Source organism: Hermetia illucens, chromosome 2 (assembly GCF_905115235.1).
Source record: "Hermetia illucens chromosome 2, iHerIll2.2.curated.20191125, whole genome shotgun sequence".
Classification (NCBI taxonomy): Eukaryota; Metazoa; Arthropoda; class Insecta; order Diptera; family Stratiomyidae; genus Hermetia; species Hermetia illucens.
In genome coordinates this window covers 59340071-59366650 of record NC_051850.1, presented here as the reverse complement: position 1 = coordinate 59366650, position 26580 = coordinate 59340071, and the positions used below count along the sequence as shown (strand labels likewise).

Here is a 26580-nt window from a genome sequence, read left to right as displayed (position 1 = left end):
AAAGCATTCCTTTTAAACGTGTCATAATACTCACCAGCTCTTAACCTCTAAATTTCTGCTGTTCCAAGGCATATTTGTGCCTAATGGCTTCCATTTACAGGCTAGTCATCCCAAAAGACAAATCCCAAACCCACGCAATTTCCATCTTATTGGCAACAAACGGCAGCTGATGCGAAAAAATATCTCCAGTGAAAGCAACAAGATATCAAAAGAATGTTCTTTATTTCCGTTCAAGGCGTCCAAGCTATTCACCTAAAATCCCAATCACTACAGGTCACCTGCTTACTTAATTTCACTCTTTTTCCTTTCATTATCCTCAACTGGTTCAACCGCTACTCGTTGCCTCTTAATCCAACACAAAATGTTGACCCAGGCAAATGCACAAGTTCCCACGTAGATTACACGGAATCGAGGTGAAACAAAGGTGAAGTTGACAAACTGTGCTGGAATCCAAAAAATACACGACCTAAGAAATGTCGGCGAGAATTTCTGCTTAAGTTCCTCGAATGGATCTGGGGCGCGTTCCATTAGTGACATTCCTGCGAATTAATTATGAGATGGGAGAAAATGAGGAAAAGCAAACTGCTGAGAGCTGTACATAACGAGCTAAAGGAGCTAATGTGTCTACTTTGTGAACTTACAGCTTCGCCACCTGCTCGGTGGATGTTCTTACCTGTGTAAAACATGACAAGCAGCACGGGCGTAAGGAGGAATTGATCCAGCACGAGCTTTTTCACAATTATCCTTCGAGTGGTGCCGGGGAAGGTTCCATCCAGCCATTTGTACCTATAGAAATTAGAAATAATATTCCAGAATCATCATATCATTCACAGCGCAAAGAGGGTTGTATGCCGTTGGCCTTGCTCTCATCACTACGTTTCTTTGTCTGTATGCGTACGTATGTGAAAAAGTGGCGAAGATATATAATCAGATGTTCTGTGTAATAAGTACGCCGTACACAAAGGTGGAATCCTGAAAGGCATACCCATAGGGGAGAGTTCTTAGCAGCTATCGCATTCAAGGCTATAATGAGATTGAAATATAATGACGGGGACAAAAGTAAAGAAAGCGCCAAGCCGTAGAAATCCTTGAAAGAAAACGGATGCAATTAAAGGAATCCTTACGCGTGTGAAATGGTCTAATAATTTCCTCGTGTTTTTCCATGTACTTCTATGATATGAAACGCTATTCAGCTATTTTTAGATACCTCTTTTCTGTGCCGTGGCTTACAATACACGCTAAATGAAAGACTGCATGTACCTTTCCACCGTTTCAAATTAACTTTTCTTAAGGTAAATGTGTGCTCTTACAAACCGAAAAGAGATCCTCGAGTCACATTCAGTAGGTGACATTGCATTCTAGCCTCTAATCTCGCCCCTAAGACGAATTGAATGGGCTAGAAATTACGAATTTAAATATATCAATAAAAAGAATGGAAGAAGAACAGCCGATGGAGCAGAAGCGATGACATCAACAACACCACGCCACACTGCAGGCAACAATTTCAGTACTCGCCGAAGCACTCTTTTCCACCGTCCAGCTGAGGTCTCCACTAAGGTTCGGGACGGATTCCAAAGAGCGTGTATGAAATTCTCGGAAATGGATCCTTTGCTTAGACGAGGTATTCCCAAGCTCTATACATCTCCGGCAACTCCGAGAATTCTATCACAAATCAATGATAAGATTGCATCCCGGCTTTTTGCTGATATGCCGCTGCTGCAACTACAATCATTTGTGTATTGTGGTGCAGTTGCAGCTGTCAAATTGTACGGTTGGAAGATTTGCTTTCGCGTTATTGGTTTGAGTGACCGAACAAATCCACTACAGAAATTTCGTCTGGAATGTCGGCGGCACTCACTAAGGCACATTGCTAGACTGATTCAGATCAACCCTGGTAATGCCAGCAGACGGGTGAGAAATAAAGTGAAGAGGGTTTACAGGATCTATGCCATCCCCAGTGAAATATCCGCAGTTTAAATTCTGGACACAAAAAAAAACAGAAACTTTCTGTCATAGGCAGTCGGTATGGCAAAAGTCAGTCCAGATGTGTCCAGAATGCAACTTACGCGAGAAACCAGCGGAGTTTTTTCAAATCTCTCAACGAATCCCAACAAAGCGCCCAGACAGAATATTGTGGTGGACTTTGGGGATTACCCGCCCAGCATGCCGAGTGGATCACCGGTGAAGGCCATACGCCGGACATAAATTTTGCAGATGTTACCAAAGAGGAAGTTCGACAAACCATAAACAGCTCGAAGAACCGGAAGGGCCCAGGTTTGAATCGGGTGCAGAATTTCTGGTTTAAGAAATTTACCAGTATACACAGTCAGTTAGCACATAGCATAAATAAGGTCATTAGTCGGCTGGAGGAATTTCCATCCTTCCTCATCCTTGTCCCTAAAAAGGACACGGTGCAGGACGACACAAACACAAGACCGATTACTTGCTTACCAACTCTCTGCTGTCCGAATTCCTGCAACGTGAAAAGCTGGTACTGAAATCGCATCTCTCGGGGAAGAATAAAATAAGCGCATTGAACGTATTCGCTATCCCTTTACTGGCTTATAATAATAGTAATTGTTAGCGTAATAATCTCATTGGATCAGGGCCTTGAAGTGTGTTAGGGCACTTCATTTAAGACCGCAACCGTACACTATAGAATTACAGTCCCCTATAGGTGGCAATGTTGTTAGCATTGCGCTCGTCCGAGTTTATTAAACTGATTTGACTCGGGTACTCATTCACAGCTGAGTCGACTGTTATCCATCGTCGCAGCATGTACAGCATGTATTGGCAGCGGGGTGTTCTAACTGATCGCCATATTCCACACAACAATCCTGACGTGATTTTAGTTAATATGAAAGGCCCTCCGCTGATATTATTGATGCTGATATCCCCCTTTTAGCAACATTAAACGAAAATACGTGGAGAAGAAGATGAACTATGAGCCTCTGGCTCGGGAAATCAAAGAAATCTGAGGTCTCAAGGTTGTCAATTATAGGTATTGTATCTCAATCCCTCATGGCCTCCCTTGATGTCCTGGGACTCTCACACAGCTTGGTTCAAACCATGCAGAAATATACCATTCTACATGCGTGTTCGTTGTTGCAGGAAGTTCTTAACAGATTCTCCTATTAACCTACCACCCCCAGCGCCTATAATTTAAGTAGGTAAGATCATCCGAGCCTGAGTTCTTGACACTTAGTGCTACTATTAGGTAAAATCCGGCATCTGCCGAGATTGTGACAACTCGGAAAGAATGGAATAAAAGTCTAGGATTAGTTAATCACGGATAACATGTCTTTGACCTTGAACTATGGATTCATCATTCAAGGAAAGTATCCTTCTCCTTGTGGTGTTGTAATTTAATGTCAAGGTCGAACAAGCAAAATTGCCAGACTGGCAATGTACGTCAAAATGTTAGCTTTTAGGAATGCTGTCCATTCCTCCAATAGAGACAAGCTTCCCAATTACAACTGTCAACTAAACTGAAAGAAAAAAGATTGGTTCAGGAATAAACATAGGTATCAAGCCTCTTCATGATCATCATCAATAGCGTACCAACTAGTGTGCAGCCCACGCCTGATTAATTAAGGAACTCCAAACTTCCTGGTTTCGTACGCCTTCTTTCTAGAATATAGACATCGCTCCTTTGGTCCATTCTTTCGTAGGGGCCAAAAATCCTTCGGAGTGTTCTCCCTTCGAACGTGACTAAGAGTTCGCAATTTTTCTTGCTAATAACTTTCCGATGAATACGTGAGGCAGAATAATTGTCTCGTAGAGTAAAAGCCTATGATGAGACTTCCGAGCATTAATTCGCTTTTCCAAACCTTGAGCGCAAGTTGGCGAATTGCGTGGTGCTTTTAATTCCATCAACTCCTGGCGATTAATGATTCTTCAGCAAATGAATTGCTCGAACCGTTTATTTCTTGCATTCGATCGAAAATCAGATTTTCCCCCAAGGTATCTGATGGGTGCGGCTGCTGCGGCCTCCATTTCCTCCTTGTAGATAGTGCGGACTATTCCAACGAGATAGTGATTCAAATTTATATTCTGACATTTATCAAGCCTAAGAAGTAGCGGCGTTCAAATAACATATACTCATTTTAACTGAAGTTGGTCTCGTTTGAGGAGACATTCGATTATATTCCTCTTCCCGTGCAAACTAGTATGTAGGATAATCCGCAGTCCACTGCGGTATCCGATATCGCCCGGTATCCGATGTACCGCCCGGTTCTCTCGGTACTTCGAGGCTGAAATTTTCAATACCTGGGGTCAAGCTTCGAGGGGTAGTTAGACTGACTAATAGAAGGACTCCTGGTGTCCTTTTCTGAGCCTGCAGTTTCCTCATGAACATTTAATTTTCCTCACGAGTGCAGAGTACATAACCTTTCCCTTATTTTTCTTTAGGGATTAAGGGGTACTAAGTCCGAATACACTTTAAGTCGGACCGGACCCTAAATAAAAAATTTCTGGCATGAACTATGCTTTGGTCTGAGACATGGGCGGATTTACGTTCAATATAAATCGGGTTCACATCATATTTTGCGAATTTTATAAAGGAGTGTTTCCGAGGAATACATGAGTACTGGCAAGATCAATGTTTTGTACAGTAAGGACTTTGACCCTTTACTAAGAAGTTTCGAGTAGACAGAAATAGGCTTTGTTGACTGCTAGTAACCGTGCGCGGGTTTCATCGTCGTACCTCTTATCGTTGCCAATCTTTATTGTTTTCAATTGACTAGTATCCGGATAGCTGGGTGGCTAGAGCACAAGGCTGTTCTCGTTCGGAAGGTCTCGGTTCAAATCTCGCTGGTAGCAGTGGAGTTTGAATCTCGATTTGAGGTCGGATACCAACCGACTCAGCTGTGAATGAGTACCTGAGTCAAATCAAGGTAATAGTCTCGGGCGAGCGCAGTACTGACCACATTGTCTCCTATAGGGTACTGTAATCCTGAAGTGTATCGTTGTGGTGAATGAAGTGCTCTAGTACACTTCAAGGCCCTGATCCAATTGGATTATTGCGCCAACGATTATTATTATTATTATTAATTGGCCTGTATCATTTGATGCTGTTGGTTCTTTCGTTTTTGTTGCTGAGGTTGCCACCATGTACTTTGCCCTGCCTTCATTTTTGTGTAGCCCAAAATTTCACGACGGATACTCCATCTAAAAGAAGGAAGAATCTACGTCCCAAGTTCCAATCTACGTTCTTCCAATAATGTGAATATCATCAGTTGTTGGACTTGAAGAGGACGGTGCCTTTTACATTTGCATCAACATCGCGGATCACTTTTTCTAGGGCCCGGTTATACAAGCCAAAAGGTGCAGATTCCAAATCTCGCAAGATTCGCCCATAAAGTCTGAACAAAGTAGACAAATAGTATAGCATCGAAAACAGGCAAAGGACGACAAATAGCACCACGCATAGCGGTGAATACCCTTTTTGGTTTTCGACATTTTCGTCACCATTCCGCTAAAAACATAGCCTTAGGAATACAAAATACCCATCATATGGTCAGGAAGCAAAAATATCCGGGAGGTTACTTCTGATGGATCAACAATGACTAAAACAACATACAGAGAAGGGTCAACCGCTTTGAAGGTAACCCTGATGGTAAGAAAGTGCACGCAAGAGCAGTCAACCACCAAATATTAAAAGACGGCAATTTGGACAGAAGCTGCCCCAGCTAACTGTCAAAAATGTAAGCGAAAGCTGACAAATGCTGAAAATAATCAGAGTAACCGTTCAGCATAAAAAAGCTAGGATGGCTAATAAATTTGGTAATTTATGGGTAAATTCCAGCATGACATGTCGTCCAGAAAAGCCAGGATATGCATATTCACGAAATCCAAAGTTCAGCGGTTTGCTACTAGTGCCTTAGTGACACCACTCATCAGAATAAGACTGGCAAACGACATTCCGTATGATCCACAGGATCTTTGGTAGACTTACAAACGCCCCCTCATACACACATCACATATAACATTGAGTTGGTTGTTGATAGACTAAGTTGACTTTAGGTTGACAAAGAAACGAACAAATTGTAGCTGAAGGAATCATAACCGTGCAAACTTATGGCAGATGGGAAGATATGCATACCATTCAAGAGGGTATGGAGGACAAGGAGGAAATATAACCAAATCCTTACCCAATATAATAAAGCGGAGAGGATGGCCTGAGAACACGAAAACACTTCCAGAAGGAATGTGCAACTAGAAGACTAACTAAATTAATATTATATGTGAAAAGCTAATCACGTTGAGCCACTAAATAAACCCAAAAAGCATAAAAAAAGTGGAAAGAATATCCTAAAAATCCTTCCAGAAAGCCACATTCAACATTCTACAATAGAAGTGAGCGCCGAGATCCAATTAGGTGAAATAATTTTGAACAAGTTAAGATGATCGGAGACTCTGGAACTTGATCGTGGTTTTGTATAAGCGGAATTTGCTAATTCACTTGATCCATATGGAGTTTATCCCATACCTTTTCAGCTGGAGATTTCACTTAAGGGCGCAGTATTTAGGTAAAATCTGTAGTGCCACCCCAATAGACTTGGCCTACAAACTAATAAATATCACCTCCTTCCTGGCAATCAAAAAAACTAATTGAAAAACACAGGGATGAAAACCTAATATCCTCTCTAAACCAACGTTTAAATGAGAAGTGAGAATGAATTTTAAAAATTGGAAAACCATAAAAAATAAAACTAAAGGAAAATTCGTTTGGTATGCATTAAATCCGTGGTACGAAATTTCTGTAAGCAAGATCGTCTAAGAAACCAAAAGCGAAACCGGGGTTAGCATACCTTCCCCGGTAAAACATAGGCCATGGCACTTAATTATGATATATCTCACAATATAAAGCAAAAACTCAGCAAAAGCTCTTGTCTGAGAATTGGGAGTACCAGTCGAAATGAGGCCCTCAGACCGCAGGCTTATTGATTCGTAATAGGCATGAATCCACCTGCTTGAAGTGCACTTCTCAGCCCACATCCAAAATCTCAGCTCAGGGCGACATGTGTATACATTCCTGAACCGCGAGACTGGACTTTGACATGCAAAGTAGTATCACTCGACTAGATAAAATAAACATTTACCTCATTCCATAGATACAAGGAATATACGGTGTTCAGCATATATACCGTGCATGCCTATCCCACACTTATATTCCAATTCACTGGCATAATGTGAAGGTGACTTTTATTTTAAAACCAGGGAACCCATCTACACAGACATAAAAAGCTTCCCAACGATCAGTCTAACTTGCTATCTATTTTTAACTGGACTGGAAAGACTAGTAGATCGACTCATCATCCTTCACATGCCGACTCGAGAAAGATCGAGATATTGGTCGGACGTAGATCTCTTGGTGTATGCGGATGGCTCAAGTGGTTAGAGCACTGGACTGTCGTAACGGAAGGTCGAATACCAGTCGACTCAGCTTTGAATGAATACCTGAGTCAAATCAGGATAATAATCCCGGGCGAGCCCAACGCTGACCACATTATCTCCAAAAGTGTACTATAGTGTAGCATAATGGTCTCGAATGAAGTGCTCTAACACACTTTAAGACCCTGATCCAATTAGATCGTTGCGCCACCGATTATTATCAACGTCGCCCGCGGGTTCTGTGGCCTCTAGTAGCGCTGGTAATAGATACCTTGCTATGGCTGCTGAAGGACATTAGAAGCATATATCGACTTCAAGCTAACCCGGAAGCATCATATATATAAATAATATCAGAAATACTACAGGTTGTTCTGTTGTTGTAGGTCTTGGGGAACACAACAGCTTCATTGGATGCATATATCTTTGATACCTGCCGATCATATAATTTTTCCAGAGTTTCTTTCGGCGATAAGCCTCTATTCATTCTATGTAATAATAATATTGTCAAACGAAGTCGTATTGCGTCCCAAAGGAACTATTGTGCCCCCTTACTGGTTACAATATACCTATTGACCAATTCAAGCCTATAACCGACGTAAGTATTTCAACTAGGTATCTGGAATTAAGTATTCTCCCAAGTGTCTCAACCTATTTCGTACGAGCACCAGGTGATGTCCAAACAATCTTTGGAAGGCATGGATTCATATCCCCTAGTGAACACTCTTGACTGTTTCATTCCGCCTAGAACAATTTCCTCAGATTTATATTTCGATCGATTTCCAACTTCACAGAAGCGCTCTAATCCTTGTAGCGGAGTGCGTGCCCCTTTTCTGGCCAGCGCATCCGCTGCCTCATTGAGTTCTAACCCAATGCGGCCTGCAAGCCAGAATATCCAGACCTTATTGAACGAGCCGAGCTTGTTCAGTCTATTTATACACTCCCATAACAGTTTGGAATTTACCTTGTAGGACTTATGTAACTAGTTCTTTTCGAGGTTGAAGTATCGGTGTAAAAGGTAAATAGGGTTCCCATGGCTAGATTTCCAATAGATATATTAACATGATTTTTTTGGATGGATGCTAGTCTTAAATATCAGCAGTTTTGAATCAGATAATTTATGATACCATAGACAATTTTACGCGCAGTTGATAAAAGTTATGCATTTAGAATCTAAAATAATGCAATCTTGACTTTTGAAACTCTAGAAATAATTATGATTAGAGATTAAATATGATGGGCCATAAATTGACATGTAAATATACCATACATATATAAATTTGTGCACATATGTACTTTTAAAACATCAATTATCCGGACAAAAGTACAAGGTTGGGGAAAGAATTCCAGTCTATAATTTTTTCTACCTGCGGGTTTGGATCCTGCTAATTTACACTATCAAAGCGTGGTTTTTTGGTCTGCTTCTTTGCACAACCAGCGAATTGTTGTCTCAGTTCCTCGAAAACATCCTCCAGGGAATACACCCAGTTAAGAAACTTCCGCAGTACTTTCTGAAAAGAAGACCATGCCGTCAATGGCTTAGAACGGTCGCCCCTCAGTTCTGTAGAAAAAAATAATTTCATAATACAGTCTATGTGGCACCTTCGCTTGAAAGTCTGAAAAGAAGCATGCAGAACGTACCATTTCCTTATAGATGGAAAACATTTCAATAGGAATAGGAATACTGCGCAACATATTGCCATCACAGCAAACTCCTAAACTCAAATAAAAGAGCAGGGTTTAAGACAAGGTATCAGCAAAAGTCATAAAAAAATCAGAGAAATTGATAAAGAAAATGTAAGTAGATGATTGCATAAACTGGTATATTCTCCCACTATCCAACCAATAATATAGACCTGGTCCTCCAGTTTCAGGTTGGTGGCTGGGGCAATAATTAGTTACATTGTGCAGAAATCTCATAACAGGCCTCAGATTGGATTGACTAAACGATGATGACCTGAAAAAAGAAACTCAAATCATCCAATTGGCACCTAGAAAATACAAACAAAACCAGGGGCCCGAAGTTCGATGTATTTAGATTAAAACTGGTTGATGCAGAACATTCAGAACATTACCCCAATGTCATGCTTCCTGACAGTAAATGAGCTATGGTCTGGGGTATGTTTATAAGACGAAGAAAGAAGAAGCCTCCGAGCGAAAGGCGAAACCTACTCCCTCGACAATTTTGTCTGGCGAATACTCGGGCAGCCACGTAATCGTGTAATAATAGACTTAGCCACTTGCAAAAATTTCCACATTTTCAAATTTTCACCGTAATTAGAACTAATCGTAGTTGAAACGAGATTGTCCTACCTACTGCTCATGTTACTTCCGTTGAAATGAGCATTGCTAATGAAAACCTTATATAATGGGGTTCGAAATTAAATTAACTTTCGAAACATAATTTGAAAAAGCATATTTGTGCTAGCAATATGATACACGATTTTTTACAATTAGATAATATAAGTCCTTCTGGAAAAGTTACAAAGTTACAAAATTGATCCTACACGGTCCACGTGTGCACGTGCTTCACCCGCCGCTCGTGATTTTCAGCTCCCCAGGCGAAAATTTACTCTACTAAAAACACTCCAATGGTTTTATTATTCATTTGGTGCATCACTCATCGTTTGCAAATCGAAATCGATGTCATGTCACCTTACATGCATCCAATTCATTTCACATAGCATCACAAAAGTTGATGCCTATTCAGGTCGAAGTTAGCATCTGCAAGCGTCCCTACATGAAAATTGGTATGTTCCTCGCACGTTAACGTGTTTGCCCACGTCTACCTTCATATGCCTCAGTGTTTTTCACCATACATTTCTACATATGTACCTACATGCCAATGTGTTATATCCATCGTCCTTGTCGTCGTCAATCGATAATCCATTATCCGATTGTTTGAGTAATTCGACACGACTTTGTGTTCCTCCGGTACAAGGAAAGATTCGCAGTTCATCTAATTCCTATTGAAATTCATCTCATGTTAACGCTACCACCGCTACCGTTACCATATCTGAAGCTTCATCCATCCAGCCGATGTGAGTATGATGAAAGGTTCAGTGTAACAAGAACGGATGACTCAGTATTGAGATTGTGAATCCTTCGTAATCAAAATCGACTGAAACATGCCTTTTCCAACCAGGGCGGAATGCTTTTTTCCACTTCAAGACGACAAGGGAAATCATATCTCTCCCATCAATGGCTGAGTTCATTTTCGAAATTGCGGTAAGTAAAGCAAAGCTAAAAGTACTCAACGAAACTTAGTGCATTTCCGAGAACCGGTTATATGGTTTTCTGATTTGGCAAATGTTAATTGAGTTTTTCCCTTGCGGGGGAATATATGATTTTATCGTAAGTACTCCAATTGCTGAGATTATGATGACTAAATTGAAATAAATTTAGATGATCATGTATCTTCTGGGGAACTTCGGGACTGTCGTTAGGGAAAACTGAGATTTATTACTTCTACCAGCTTAACAAGGTTGCTGAACTATCAAGGAGAGCCTAGACTATTATGTAGGGCAAGAGATTAGCACTGGATCCGAAGATATTCCCCAGGTGCTGTTCAACCAGCGTTGATATGAGAGTAACACCATGTGGAAGAGTAACCGAGGACGATTTTATGATATTTATTATTTGCAGGAATCAGAGCGAAGTAATGCAAATTGTTCTATGGCAACTCGGAAACGAATAAAAATTGGCTCAATGGAAAATATTAAATCGCCACTGTCATATCGGCAGAAGCAATTTCTATTATATTCACAGAGCATCTTAAATACATATTCAACAAAATTAATCAAAAGCAAACATACCTCACCTGCAGATCCTGCAGGCTTTATGCCTTGTGAGGTTGTCGTTTAAGTATGCCAATATCACACCAAAGTCGATAGTCTGACATACATATACATCCACCTGAAGCGGGACTGTTTTCCGCTATCTTATGGCCCACGGACTTCTCGCGTTGGACAGAACAAATACTTGACCAAAAAGCGGTCGGATGATTCACCCAGGACAACTCATCAGACGCTACCTCACCTTCGCCTTAATCCCCTTCAATCTTACGAAAAAAGGCTTTCCCAGCTTAGACTTAAGCAGGTTTACATCCTCAAAAAATCCCCATATGATATTTAAGGAAGCGCCATCCTGTAACCACTTCCGGTTACGCCGCATCCAGGGTAGAGGCAGGGCAACGCCTGACGAACTACCTCTGTCCTGGCGTCCAGCGTAAGAAATACCTTATTATATACCACAAGCATCGAGCTTCCCTTTTTCAACTACTTTCAGCATGTCCATTAGATAACAATTATATGGTTGCCATAAAGTACATAAACCACGCCTACGCGCCTACTTTAGTGGATTGCTGAAATGTGTTGGAAGCCCCCCCCCCACTGCTCCCGAGGGACTTGCACTCTTCCTTCACTGTTTTGCGCTACGTATTTCTGTGGCAACCCGCTCGGCAATAATCTTGAGATAGTGGGTTCCAGTGCCTGGCGTAGCAGTTATGTCTTTGTCATACCGTGTGACCTATCACTGCCAATTTCCCCTTCTCATCAACATTTCGACAGGTAAATGGTATGTGCACCCACGAAGTTTATTCGTTTGGAACAGGGCATAGTACTCCAATGACACAACGCAGGCAAATGTTAGCGAAGGCTTCAAACTTTCAAATGACAGTGGAACTCACTTGCTATCCGCTACTCCCATATAACTTCACAGAAAGAACGTTAGGTTAGAACAATCTCAACTTGATATTGGTGTTGAGATAACACCATTTCCAGATTTTAGATAAACAACGAAGCTTCGAAGGCGGATTTAGTGCTATCAATGCTTAGAGCGACATCAAGTTCGCTGCCATCTTACCTCACTTAAAACCAGGGTTTTCAGCGTGTAACGTTGGAGCTCAAGCTCAAGCTAGAGAAAGTGAACAAAGTGGGACCCCCCGGGTACCGTTATGGAGTGCATACACACATCTCAGAAGCCAGTCGGTATTCTGATACGATAGCCAAAAGTCGTTATCGGTAAGTCCATCCTCATCTCATAGTTGAGGGAACTATATTGGGCGGGCCTACCAGGGATGGAGCAGTCCAGGGTGCTTATTGGGGGATACGAACCCATGCGTACAAAAGATTGCTTTAACCTCATCAAAAATAACCTCCGAATCATAGTGGGAATTCTCACTGGTCATTGTCAGCTAAACTATCACCTAGGGAAGCTAGGGATATCTACCGGCGCTGCCTGCAGGTTTTGTGAGGAGGAGGACGAAACCTCTATACACGTCCTGAGACAGTATCCGGCACTTGTGCAAAGTAGATCGAGACATCTGGGAGAACACTTAATACCAGATGCAAAACTGAAACATCTAGAAGTGGGGAACATACTAAAGTTCCTAACGGTTACAGGCCTGCTTGAGATACTGTGATCAATAGGTACACTATAACCAGTTCTTCAAGGACGCGGTGCGACTTTCCCTTAATAGAATAATAAGAATAATAATAATCCTCATCTGGCGCATGGATAAAATTTCTACAATAATAACCGTGCGTGCGACAAAACAACTGGATTAGCGCCTTGAAGCGTGTTAGAGCACTACATGTAAGACCATAAAAGTACACTACCGGATTACTGTACCCAACGGGAGGGAATGTCGTCAGCATTGCGCTGGCCCGTGATTATTACACTGATTTGACTCAGGTATTCATTAACAGCGAGTACTTTGATGAGCTACTGAACAACCAGAACATCGGCGAGTTGGAGGTCCCGTCAACTCAAGACGACGGACAAATACTGCCACTATCAAGTATAGGAGAAACAGTCCGCGCAATTCATCGGCTAAAAAATCATAAGTCGCCAGGAGCCGATACAGCCGAATTGGTTAAATATGGAGGCGACCAGTTACAACAAGTGGTTCATAAATTTGTGCTCAAGGTATGGGACAGCGAATCAATGCCTGACGATTGGCAACAAGGCATTATCTGCCTCATACATAAAAAGGGAAATATCACACAGTGCAGCAATTATAGAGGCATCACGTTGCTGAGTACCATCTATAAGATATTCTCCTCTAGCTTGCTATGCCGGATAACCTCACATGCTCAGAACATCATCGGCCCATACCAAAGAGGCTTCACTCCAGGCAAATCAGCAATAGATCAAATTTTCTCACTGCGGCAAGCGATGGAAATACTGTTGGAATATGGACACCAGTTGCACCATCATTCTTCGACTTTAAAGCCGCCTATGATAGCATAGCCAGGGTAAAACTGTACATAGCCCTGAGAGAATTCGGTACCCCGACGAAATTGATAAGACTGACTAGGTTGACTTTGACCAATGCGCGAGGCCCGATAAAAACAGCAGGATCACTCTTAAGACTATTCGACATCAGCAATGGTCTACGACATCCCCTTGTCATAGACCCTATCATGCGTCCTCTTTAACCTGGCCCTCGAGAAAGTGATCCGTGATGCTGAGGTAAATGCAAGAGGTACGATCGTCTTTAAGTCCACCCAACTACTGGGCTATGCTGACGATATCGACATCATGGGGAGAACCACCCGAGATGTGAAAACTGCCTTCATCCAGATCGAGCAGGCGGCGCGAGATCTTGGGCTGCACATCAATGAGGGCAAGACAAAATATATGGTGGCAACATCAGCACCGGAAACCAACCAACCAACAACATCAAACCGCACTGGTCAAAAGAATAAAAATAGGAGAATACAACTTTGAGACCGTTGATAATTTCTCGCATCTAGGGTCGAAAATCACAACCGATAACAGCTACCATAATGAAATCCGCGCATAGTTGTTGTCAGCCAACAGAGCCTATTTCTGCTTACAAAAACTGTTTCGCTCGAAACGTCTCACCAAAGAGTCAAAGCTCTTCCTGTACAAGACAATGATCTTGCCAGTCCTCATGTATTCCTCGGAAGAATTTTTGGCCCCTTACCTGTGGATGGACGATTCCGTAGCCTACATAACAACGAAATCTATGAGCGATACCATGACCGCTCGCTTGTGTATAAAATCCGGCTCAATAGGTTACGGTGGGCGGGTCACTTAATACGTATGGATGAGGATGATCCCACCCGGAAAGTCTATAAGGGCAATATCTATGGTAGAAAAAGAAGACGAGGCAGACCCTGCCTAAGATGGAGCGATGGCGTAGGTCAGGACGCCAGACAACGTTTAGGGATATCGAATTGGTGGACCCCGGCGCAAAACCGATGTCTTGAGCTCCTTATTAACAGTTGAGTCGATATAAATGTCTCCGCCACCAATGAGATTTGAACCTCGACCTTCCTCTATGACAGTCTAGCACTCTAACCACAAAGTAATGGAACGCAATGGTAGAATTCAATACTTATAGCGGGTGACTCATTATACTACACATGCGTTCGTTTTATGTTTATTTGCATTAAAATAAAATAATTCACCATCAACGGGGCAACAACCGGTATCCAGTCTAGGCCTGCCTGAATAAGGAACTCCAGACATCCCGGAAAATAAAATAACAGGAACAATTTTATCACTACTGGTAGGTCAGCTATTGAAATAAGTGAAAACAGAACAGACAGAAAAGCACAATATGCTGAAAAGATTACAAGATGAAATCAGCGTTTTTAGCTGTGAGTGAATTATAGCTGCAATAGAAGCATCCGAAATGTCCTAGGGACTTGTTAAGATAGGTAGAGGAAATAGCGCCCGAAAATCGCGATATCCTCACGAAAATTCAGTACCAACATCCATATTCAAAGCAAGACTATAAAGAATTAAGGAACTGGGATCATTGACGAGCTGGACGGGTAAGAAAAAATTAAGTAATCCTTTTTAATTAATCTACCAGGCGCATACTATAACATCCAAATACAACCAGATGTCCGGAAGGCTCAGTGATTAAAGCATTATAGTCTTGAGTTAAGTACTATAACACATTTCAAGGCCCTGATCAAATTGGATATTTGCGCCGACTATTATTATCATAAAAGCCAAGGGCAAAATAAGTCGATGATGTTAAGCTGATTTAGAAATCCACAAACCTAAAACTAATACCAGAAGCCTATACCAGTAGAAATGCAAAACTTTCAAGGTTGTAGTTAGCTCTAGCACGACCTTAACGAATCGAAAACCTCCTTTTCATGGTTTGCCCTAATTCAAAATTCCTGAATATCAAATCGATAGCTAAGAAAACCAATTGTCAAATCTCAGATAGTGAAATTACCAGGAGCCTTATAGCTAGAGTCTCACTAGCCAAGCTCAATATTGTCAGCCCTATGAACCTTTTATATACGATGACAAAGAGGTGAAGAGATGGAAGAAGCACTCCGCCACGATCCTCAATCGTATAACATGCGAATATGGACTGCTCCTCCAAACACAAGTTGCCAGGCGAGCTTGTACAGTAAACTCCAGGGTAGATTGGTGCGGAATATTCGTTTCTGCGAAACCACCTCTTTCCGAGGGATCGATACATGGCTTTCAAGAGCCAAGCCCTCGTCTATCAAAGCAGTGAGTGCATTCAAAAAGAACGTCACTGATACCTGCCCACCTCAATGAGCAAGCTCGACTTTACCGTGCTACAGGGGTCCTATGGCACCGCTAAAATCTTAACCCCCATATTCGTATGAATCAAATGATTAAAATGAACAAAACAACAAAGACATATCGGCGCAATACTGATAATCAGGTGTATACACCCAAGGAGAAAACAGGAAGTCAGGCAGAGGAACCAAGTCTAACTTAAGCCTAATGCGGAGACCACAACCAAGCAGCAAAGGTGTGTCTGATGTCGGTACACCAGACATCAGGAAATAAACAGGCGTATTGACTCAGGCGCTAAATGAGATCTGCTATATGAATAAAAACCTAGTACTCAAAGGGGCGTTTAGAAAACTCGGGATAAGACCAAGAAGAACCGAAATGAGCCCAGAAGAGCGAAATGCTTAAAAAAAACCCGAACTAAAGGAAGGAAATTCCGGGTAAGCCTGAGGCTTATAAAAGGGCTAGGAGGCCTCGCCGATGACCAATCCTTGGGGACAATTAAACATCGTTGCCTCATTAACTTACAAGGGGATACCAGGAAAAGGTACAGAACCTACTGAGATTCCCGAAGGAAACGCAGATCATATCCAAAGAGCAGGATCGAGGAACGAAGAGCAATTGTTGCGCACTGAGGAAGAGAATTCAGACGACCTAAACCTAGAATTCTTAGGGTGCAAGGCGAACAACAAGACATGAGGAAGTGCCATGTCGGAGGGAGAGGATATTACCCCATGCAACTTAAGTTACCTCCAGTAAACCTCCACCATGCAAAAGCGCATCTACAATAATTTCAAGAGCAATTTCCAATGATAACATTGACTTCGTGGCTGTTTTATTAGAAGTCGGCAGAGAAATCGGGAGATAGTCATGGCATTGGGCTGCTGGCTAGGAGACGAAACTGAAATCCCATCGGAATCATTCGATAGACTGGTGAATTGGTGAAGGCGCTGCCATTTCTCCTCTGCTGCAACGCCAACGACCATAATAAGATCTGCGGAACTGTGACATCAATCGAAAAAGTGAGTAACTTCTGAAATCTATCCCTAGCAATGGGTTAGAGGCATGAAACGCATGAAAGGATGAAGAAGAGACATTGAAAAATAGAAAAAGACGTGAGCACGGAACTTGAAGTTATCCACAGAAATCACTCCGAATGAATGGCATCTTCTCAACCTACCCCAGAGGAGCTTAGAAATCATTTCGAGATCCCTCCTAAAGGTGATAAGGGGCTGAACAACCTTGAAATATATAGCCAGGGCATGTAAGCCGGGAAAAGAGGTCTTTACTTTCGAAAGCAGCAAAAGTGGTCCTCATCACCCGAAATCTTCCAGACCAACTTTCCTGCCAGTATTTTCATTGAAAAAAGTTAAAAGGTTTTAGACAACTACATTATAACTAATATTCAACCGCATAATCTCTTACATCCATTTCAATATATTTGCCAGACAGGACAGTCCATCGAAACTATCCTGTATTACGCACAGCTATAGAAACCTAGGAAATAGCCCTATGTGCGTTTCTGCCCTGTTATCGCGTCCTATAAGCTGATTTTTGATGGTGTTCCCACCAATTAGGACTTTTCTCGCGTGGCGGCAAAGCTCAACTCAAGTATACAGGAGGATTTCTAGTAACGGTGTACTCATGCACACATCCCTTTTAGAGACTAAAACATAGGTATTGTGATTAGCGCCAATCAGTTGGACGAATCAGGCCGATCCCTTTTCATGGGAACCTTCGCCAGATATAGAAACCACTGGATGATTGGAAAATCCTTGAATTGTGGAAGACTGCACTCAAGTTCGAACTGAGAACTGCGATAGTTAGTTTAAACCTGGGTTTTTGGTAGCCAATCAGCTAGAAGATCCTTGAAGGGCAATAGATTGGCAGAGTTGCAACATCTCTACTTTCCGCAAATATGGTTCGCGAATCATCGGATGATTGGGGATTCTGGTACCGATCGTCTGGAGGATCCCAGGGTCCATCCAAATACGCCCTAGCTCCTATGTCCGATTGTCAAATACAAGAAGCAAGCCCCAGTAATCAAGGAGTTTCTGTTTCAGACGCACGTGACTGCGTGAACATTACCACGACGTCTTCCACGGTAACTCAAAATGTTACTGTGTAGAAACGTCCGATTCTTTGACTTTGAACAATATAAATTTGACGTCACCACCAATAGTTTCCAGAAAATCGACGCTTTCAATTCTGAGGTCATTACATGTGACGTTGTAACAATCCCAAGCTACAGAGAATGAATTTCTGGAGTACCAGAATTTGCGACACAAAAACCCAAGCTGTGTATACTTCGCTTACTTCAGTATTAACAATTAATAATGAGCAGCCGTCGTTTCCACTACTCTGTCGTTTTAACCAGCCGGCTCAGCCATGGTATCCGTCTATGCACGAGTCTCACAGTCGTAACTGGAATGGTTTGAAGACAGGCAATTGAAGGGGCTAGCCACTTGACAGTAGGCGAAGTGCCAGCTGACATCACGTTTCGAGATCGAACTTGTTGTCGTTCCCCTCATTACGTCACTAACAGAATTTGTAACCTGGTACCGGTTTTGAGTGCAAATGCGAACTCCCACAAATGTTATTTGCGCCTTCCATATGTTCAAATTTCGGGAACGTCAATCAACATCAGTTGACGAAACACTGGCAAACAAGGCTCACTCGAATCGAAGGGCTGAGAACGTACAAATCTCACGACATAAGTCATCAATATCGGAAGTAATAAACAAATTTAGCAACGACATTTTTTAGGTGCCCCTGCGATCGAGAAATTTCTCTATGTTGAAATCAATCGGCTACTGGCTTTGGGGGTCGAGTCATCACATTGTCACCCTTGTCGTGCGAGAGTGTGTATTTGCATTGTTGTGCGTAAACTGAGCAGTGTAACCATGGAGGATGTTTGTCCTTCACCTCTAATCGAAGGGAGTCGTGTCCCAAAGGCAAGATTTATCACAAGTTTATCCCTGAAGGATGCGTGCTGACAAATTCCAGAGCGACTTATCTATCAGTCCGCGAACATGCCATTTGGGTTCTGCAGTCCACCTCAAACCCGTAACTCAATTGCGTCATCGATTATTCGTGCACTTAGATGACTTGCTGCTCATCAGGGAGACTTCCGATCAGCGCTAGCTATTCTTAATGGGAGCATTGAGCATCCAGAAGAACAAATTTGTTATGAACGATATTAGGACCATTTATATCAACCCCGACAAGGTACGTATCATCTTGAATTTCACGCGCCTGAAAACCGCCAATCAGCTATCACGTTTCCTTGGAATACGTGGCTGGAATTAGCGAATGAATCCCGACAAGGGACATATCATCTCGGGTTTTACGCGCCTGAAAACCATCAAACAGCTACCGCGTTTCCTTGGAATTTGTGGTTCCAATTAGCAATGTGTGCCAAATTACACTTTACTGTCTGCACCCTGTTGCAAATTTAAGGCAGAGAAACTATCGATCGGGGATGATATCCGCCCTGAATCTTGCTTCTCAATCGCGGTATCCGGGTCTTTTCTTATTCCTCTTGTTTAGCTTTGCAGGTATTTTCCGGTAGGTACCCACGATATTCCCCATTTCTGGTGGAGCGATTCCACGCATCGACTAAAAAACGCATGGGTTTGGTAAATGATATGTGAGAGACGGAAATGTTCAAAAGAATTCCCCCCCCCCCCCCCCCGCACATTCTAAAGCCTGGCTTGCACAGAGCTGTGCAAGTGCGTGTTGACGGGACACTTCAGTAGAACTTCACTATTTGCGGACGGACGTTCAACGCCAATTTCACCATCTTTTTAGGATTTTTGGGATAGCTCTGGTCTATTGGTCGACTTCGATCAATTCTATCCGACCATGAATCTCATTACAAAAGTTAAATCAGTATCAGTCAAAAAAGTAAGTAAGTACACAAAGAGGTTCTTATCAGTCAGTACAGTCGGTACAGTCGTTTCAGTGTAAATTGGATGTGATTGATCTTGAACCGATTTTAAGAAGGTTTCGCAAAACCTTATTAAAATGTCGTAAATATTTTTATTCAGAGGGTCAATTGTTTTATGGTTTAGGAAAAACTGTTAATATTAGCTTAAAAAGTTAAAATATTAAATAAGTCGGAAAACCGGAAGCTGGGCGCTTCAGGTATGAAAGGTTTTGTTTGCTTCTAAGAATATGCATTTAGCATGTCAGATTTAGTACTTCGAGTTGTAAATTTACACGGTAAAGACAACTTTTGAGCTACTATAACTTTGTTACTAACAGTATGATTTTGATAAAGATAATATGCTTCATATAAGGGTGTTTTACTCAATTTCCCCAAAAATATGGTAATGTACTATTATTAACTTAATTTGAACAGATATCGATATGCAGTAGTTTCTGAGAATAGGTCCCATTTGGGTAGTTTCTGAGAATGGGTCCGTTAAAGAAATCATCACTTTCCACCCCTCCCACTCCCCGCCTTTTTAACAAATCTTAAAACTTAAAACTTAAAAGGCCGGCTTCGAAAAGTAATAATTAAGACCTTTCATTGGATACCCCACATGACTATATTTGGTGAAAAAAATTGTACACCCCCCCCCCTTTTACATGTATGGGAACCCCCCTCCCCCTCCTAAATCTCAACGTAGAAGGATATCAATCACTGCATGCCTGGGGGTCCACAGGTCCCACCTTCTCACCAAATTTCGTGTCAATCAGTATAGCCATTTCTGAGAAAAGTGCCTGTGACAGACAGACAGACCGACAGACATTCCCCAAAAACTTATTGTACGAAGGAAGTGAGGGACGGGATTACCGGCATATTGCCGGAAGTGGTAAATGCCCGGAATTTAGAAAGGCGCTGACTTCAATGAAAAAATTAGGTTTATTCAAATAAACCTCAATCATTGTAGGGTCGCTCAAGATTTACTCGAGCAGACCATCTACGAATCCGAGGTGGTAATTACCATCATTACCGAATCCTATAGAAACCGTCACGGTGGCGTGTGGTTCGTCTGGTGGAGCGGCGATATGGGCATGTGGACAAGCCATACAATATACTGGGAATCAGACATACAGCGGCTTTGTGTGGTCGAAAATAAATGGGGTATATGTGTACAGCTGTTACGCCCCACCAAGCCTGCCACTGCCCGAATTCGAGGAAATGCTTGACAGTCTTGTTCTCGACGCAAGAGATCGTAGTCCCAGGGTGACTGCTGGTGACTTCAATGCTTGGGCCCGTGAGTGGGGTAGCAGAGAGACAAATGCAAGGGGCCGCAGTCTATTAGCCGCTTTCGTACAGTTGGATGTCGTTCTGGCCAACGAAGGATATATAAACACCTTTCTCAAAGGGGGGTCTACCTCAATCGTAAACTTAACTTTTGTCAGCCCTGCACTGGCACGTGGTATGCCTTGGTGCGTCAGTAAGCACTACATGGGCTATGGGTGGAGTCACCGGGCATAAGACCACCATGCTCGAAACCAAGAAAGATGTCAGTCTGGTCCACAAAAGCTCTAGATGAGCAGACCTTCGTGAAGGTGTGGTTAGACCAACCTAATAAAGCAGGCGCCTCTACGGAAAGAGCTGCCCATGTGGCCCAATGCATCGCCAAAGCGTGTGACGCATCTATGCCGAGGATGTGCTCATTCCCCAGTGTACTGGTGGAATGCTGAGCTGGTCAGCCTTCGATCAGCCTGTCACCGGGCCAGAAGAGCGGCTCAAAGAGCGATAGGCAGAATCGACCAAGGGCAAAAAGAGCACGCCTATAAGGAAGCTCGCAAAATCCTCAAGCTCGCCATCCAACAGAGTAAGAGGGAATGCTTTAAGGAGCTCTGTTTAGAAGCGGACGTAAACCCGTGGGGGAGCGCCTATAGAATCGTGATGGGGCGATTCAGAGTCCGATCATCTCCGCAGACCACGTGCCCTTCACTATTGTTAAAAATTATCCAGGGGTTATTCCCTTAGCAAGAGGAGGGCATAGACAGCTTCCAGCGACCTCTGAACGGCACGGTAATACCGCCAGTCACCAGTGACGAGCTGCTGGAAATTTGCGCTAGGATAGGAGATAACAAAGCTCCGGGTCTGAATGGTGTGCCGAATAAGGCCCTTAAGGTTGCCGTGAAATCCAGACCGGACATGTTCGCTGAGTTGTTCGAAGCGTGCATGTCCGAGGGGATATTTCCTGCATCATAGAAACGACAGAAGTTGGTGCTACTGCCTAAGGCTGGCAAACCTCCAGGTGAGCCAACCTCCTACAGACCTATTCGTCTTTTGGATACTGTGGGCAAAATGCTAGAGCGAATAATCTATAATAGATTACGCCCGGTTGTTGACAGCCAGGGAGGTCTCTCAGATCGGCAGTATGGGTTCCGTAAAACCAGATCAACCATTGATGCCATCAAAATGGTTACTGGCTTGGCTGAAGATGCAACCCACGGAAAGGGCAGTACTAGCAAATATTGCATAGTAGTGACGCTGGATGTGAGAAATGCATTCAATTCAGCCAATTGGAATCTAATACGGGAATCTCTGGCGAAGATTGGTATTCCCGCATATCTTGCAGCTATTTACAAGAACGGAGGCTTTGGTATGACACTGACTACGGACCCCAGGAGTACGTTATCTCCGCGGGTGTCCCACAAGGCTCCGTACTGGGCCCACTCCTGTGGAACATCATGTAGAACGATGTTTTTAATCTTCCCTTTCGGGAGGAAGCCACGGTGGTGGGCTACGCCGATGATATAGCGTTGGTTGTTGTCGCAAAACATCTCGAAGATGCTGAGTTATACTCATGCAAAGCGATCAGTGCTGTTAAAGGTTGGCTAGAGAGTTCTGGTCTGACAATTCCGGACGAAAAAACGGAAGCGGTCCTCATCACCAAGCGCCATAAAAGAAATTTTGCCCGTATTCAAATTGGGAATCATATCATCACTTCTAAGCCTGCGATCAAATGCTTGGGAGTGATGATAGATGGTAAGCTTAGCTATAAGCCACACGTGCAGTATGTCTATGACAAAGCATCCACTGCAAGTGTGGCTCTGGCAAGAATGATGCCGAACGTGGGGGCGCCACGGAATGCTTCCAGGTTGCTTAAAGCTAGGGTAGTGAGTTCGATCCTGCTCTATGCAGCTCCAGTGTTGGGAAAGGCATTGCAGGTTACATTTAACGCTAACAAACTAAGTTCAGTCTACAGAAGAATAGCCCTAAGGGTGTGCTCGGCATTCAGGACTGTCTCAGATGATGCAGCATTCGTTATTTCTGGAATGATGCCCATTGACATCTTGGCAGATGAGATGACGAATATATATAATGCGAAGTCTATCTCTCCTTTATTGCAGATGAAGAATGCCGAAAGGGAGAGATCGCTAAATAGATGGCAAGAGCGTTGGGAACGCTCGGGAAAGGGTCGGTGGACACACAGGCTCATCCCTGCCAGTTGGAGAGACGGCACGGTGAGATTAATTATAATCTCACCGGGCATAGGGGATATCGCCAGTACCTGTCCAGGTTTAAACTAGATACCTCACCCGATTGTCCAAACTGCGATGGAGTTCCAGAGGACCCAGAGCATGTATTCTTCCACTGTTCAAGGTTTGTGGAGGAAAGAAAGAGGAGAGGTGCTCGTACCAGAGAATCTGGTGCGAAGAATGCTAGCATGTCAGGAAGACTGGGATGCGATTAACTCCATGGTCCATGGAGACCAGAAAAGCGCGGTTACGTACGTCGACGAAAAGGAACCAAGCTGTAGGGAGTCGGGGTGGTTTTAGTGGGTAAGAATCCTACAGGCTGGCGTGTCCAGGCCAGTGTCTTTTGAAGATTTCCTCCTCCTCAAAAAAAAAAACAGGCAGACATAGAACCTATTTTAATAAGGTCTTGTTTTGCAAACAAAACCTTAAAAAGGAATTAAATAGTAAATCTGGAAATAAAATAAGCAAATGACTAAATTTTAATATTTTTTTTTTTGAGAATTGCGAGGTCCTAAGTTTGCATCAACTTGATTTCGGACCGGACCAAATGGAGAGGAACTTACTCCCCCTTTTTTGATCCACGGGCCCCTCGCTTAGTGCTTAGCACCCAAACTTTCAAATTGTTAGGCGATGACAGCCCTATGATTTCTTACCACGGCAGAGGCAAGTGGTCAGGCGCTCCCTCACCTCTGCCTGGTTTTAGTGGGGAGGGGAGGCAAGTCGTTATATGCTACCTCACCTCTGCCGCGGGAGCAGGGTGACCGAAGTGACACGCAGATGTTAAATGTTCCTTTATATAATGACTACAAATTATATTGGCCGTAAATCCACCCTATTGACCAGAGCTTGGCCAGAGCTGAAAATTGCGGGGAGAATTGCGGGGTCCTAAGTCTCCGGCATCAAGTTGATGCGAACTATAGAAATTAGAAATTTGAAACTATGAGAATCATGGAACTAGTATCATGCTATGCAGAAATGAGAGAGGAAAGAAACAATTAGATTTGTTTACCATATTAGCCTGGAACAAGCCAATTAACGGATATGTTTCCTGAACGATGAAGGTAGTGATTATCAGCCAATTCCTGATTTTATGCTCCAGAAGACATGACGAACTGAATAGGTCCCAGACACTTACTTCGCCACTTAGTAAAAATTATTAGAAATTGGCTTCACCATTCCGTTTAATTTAACAATTCCGGAAAGACCCCTAACTTTAAGTTAACCAAATGGAGAATAATAAGATAATTCACGATAGGGCTTAATGAATTTAACCGAAATTTACAAGCTTTCAATCAAATATCTATTCAATAGTTGGGGAGAAACCTAGCACCCTAACCTTTCACAGAATCAGGGTATCAACTTCATTCTGACTAGTGCTTAGCATTTCTATGAACTTGCGTACCGAAAAGTTCATACTCTTATTCAACAGATCGACAAAAGTTATCATTTTCGCGGCCAGCTCCTTTTGCCAATTGTTCAAGTAATTAAAACTAAAATCTCGGTACACCGTACGCACAAGAAACAATTTTATGGGCCCCTGCTCAACCCACGAGTACTTTTCCTTGAACGATTATCTATCTATTCGCGCTACGTCCGTATCAACTGTTTATGCTGATACATCTGATAAAGTCATGTAATTATATTTTGGGGAGACAATTTCAAATTAAAACCAACAGAAATGCTAGCTGTGACTGAAACTGTATGATCATAAAATATGATGATAACTGCGCTTTAGATTTCACCCAGTTTGGACGGCCTCCAACAGTATTCATCTAAACCTGTTTGGCTTTTCGGCTACTCGGTTAAATCTTGATTTGATTTCAGTTATGTAATCGATAGTAGTAGTCTAGTTCTGTGGATTCTCTTTCCTGACAAATTGTTTCGAAATGAGCCCGGCAATGGTACGTGGGCATCAGTCTATCTCGGCACTACTTGAGTCTGCCTAGTCTTGAAAACAGCTCCACAGATTCCGCGTCAATTCACTATATCGATTTGTACATGATGTGGGCGCCATTTAAATGAGAAGGACTTCTATGCCTGCTAGAAAAATCCGAACCACTAAAGTCAACCCAGCACTGATCCAATCTAATTTCAGTTTAAATACACAAAAGTCGGAATCGACACACAATTATATGCATTGCCACTGGTTCAGCCACATCTGGATGAGCGAGAGTACTAAAATCTACAGGGGTTACGTGAATTGGTGCAGTTCGGTTAAATGAAAAGTGGGTGCTCTTTAGAAAATTTCAAATAAACAACTAACCATGTGTACAACGTCGGTGAATAGATAAAAGTGCCCATGATTGCATATCGGCCCAGTGTTGGGGTATCAATGTCCTCTTGTGGCTTCGCCTGCAATAGACCAGTATCCGTATTAGCACTTTGAATGCGGGTGCAATTTATGCCTGCTTCCTGCCTGCATCTAACTGACATCACACATATGATGTTCACTTTCAAGGCATGCGGATGGTGTATGTGTGCATGTGTGGGGATGTTTTACTATATTTTACATGAACAGCTCAAGCTCGTCTACTTCTACATCAAATGCTATATGCTTAACACTTCATTACCAAAATTTTTCGCGTTATAAATTGCTGGGAGAACTCAGCCCCCACATACAGCGACCCGTATGTGAGACAGTTCACTACAAACGGATGCCTGGCAAACAACTTCCGGGCCATTGCAGCTGCCATCCTCCTTCACAGCTCCTCCGCTTCCGCGCCCTCAATTTTTCCAGGGAGTCCTTGCAACCCCACTGCACATGCACTCCGGAACCGAGTGTAATTAAAATGCCGTGAAATTTCCAGGATAAATGGAAGAAGTTACTCGTGGACGGTGACGATAAGAACTGAAAAATTTTGCGCGAAGTATCGATAAAAGAAGACTCAAAAACTTGTTGTTGCCCCGAAGCGAACTAGAAGCCCAACTGACTTCATACGTTCCAACCAGTTTTCAGCGTGTTGAGGAGCATGTGTGGCATCGCTATTCGAGCGGTGTCGTAGCCTAAAGTGATCTAAATTGATCGTTTAATGAATTCGTTAAAAAATGGGTAAGCATAGTACGTAGATAAGAAGAGCCCTATAATTTCGCTCGTGGTTCCCATGTTAGAGTTACCTAGCCCGAAGCTTTCTGTCAGGGGTGGCTAGACTGAGACTTCCGCGGACACAAAGCATCTGTTCTATTACCTAATTGATT

The 26580-nt window shown here is 42.8% G+C and overlaps 1 protein-coding gene across 1 annotated transcript; it reads right to left on the bottom strand.

The window, feature by feature from the left end:
* Nucleotides 1-203: 203 nt before the first annotated feature.
* On the bottom strand, nucleotides 204-26307 carry LOC119649735 (mpv17-like protein). Its single transcript, XM_038052018.1, has 4 exons — nucleotides 25956-26307; nucleotides 25649-25737; nucleotides 674-786; nucleotides 204-539 (listed from the first exon to the last, which is right to left on the bottom strand). Exons 1-4 carry the CDS (start codon nucleotides 26076-26078, stop codon nucleotides 283-285), a joined length of 582 nt encoding a protein of 193 aa, XP_037907946.1. The 5' UTR covers nucleotides 26079-26307; the 3' UTR covers nucleotides 204-282.
* Between the last annotated feature and the right edge of the window lie 273 nt (nucleotides 26308-26580).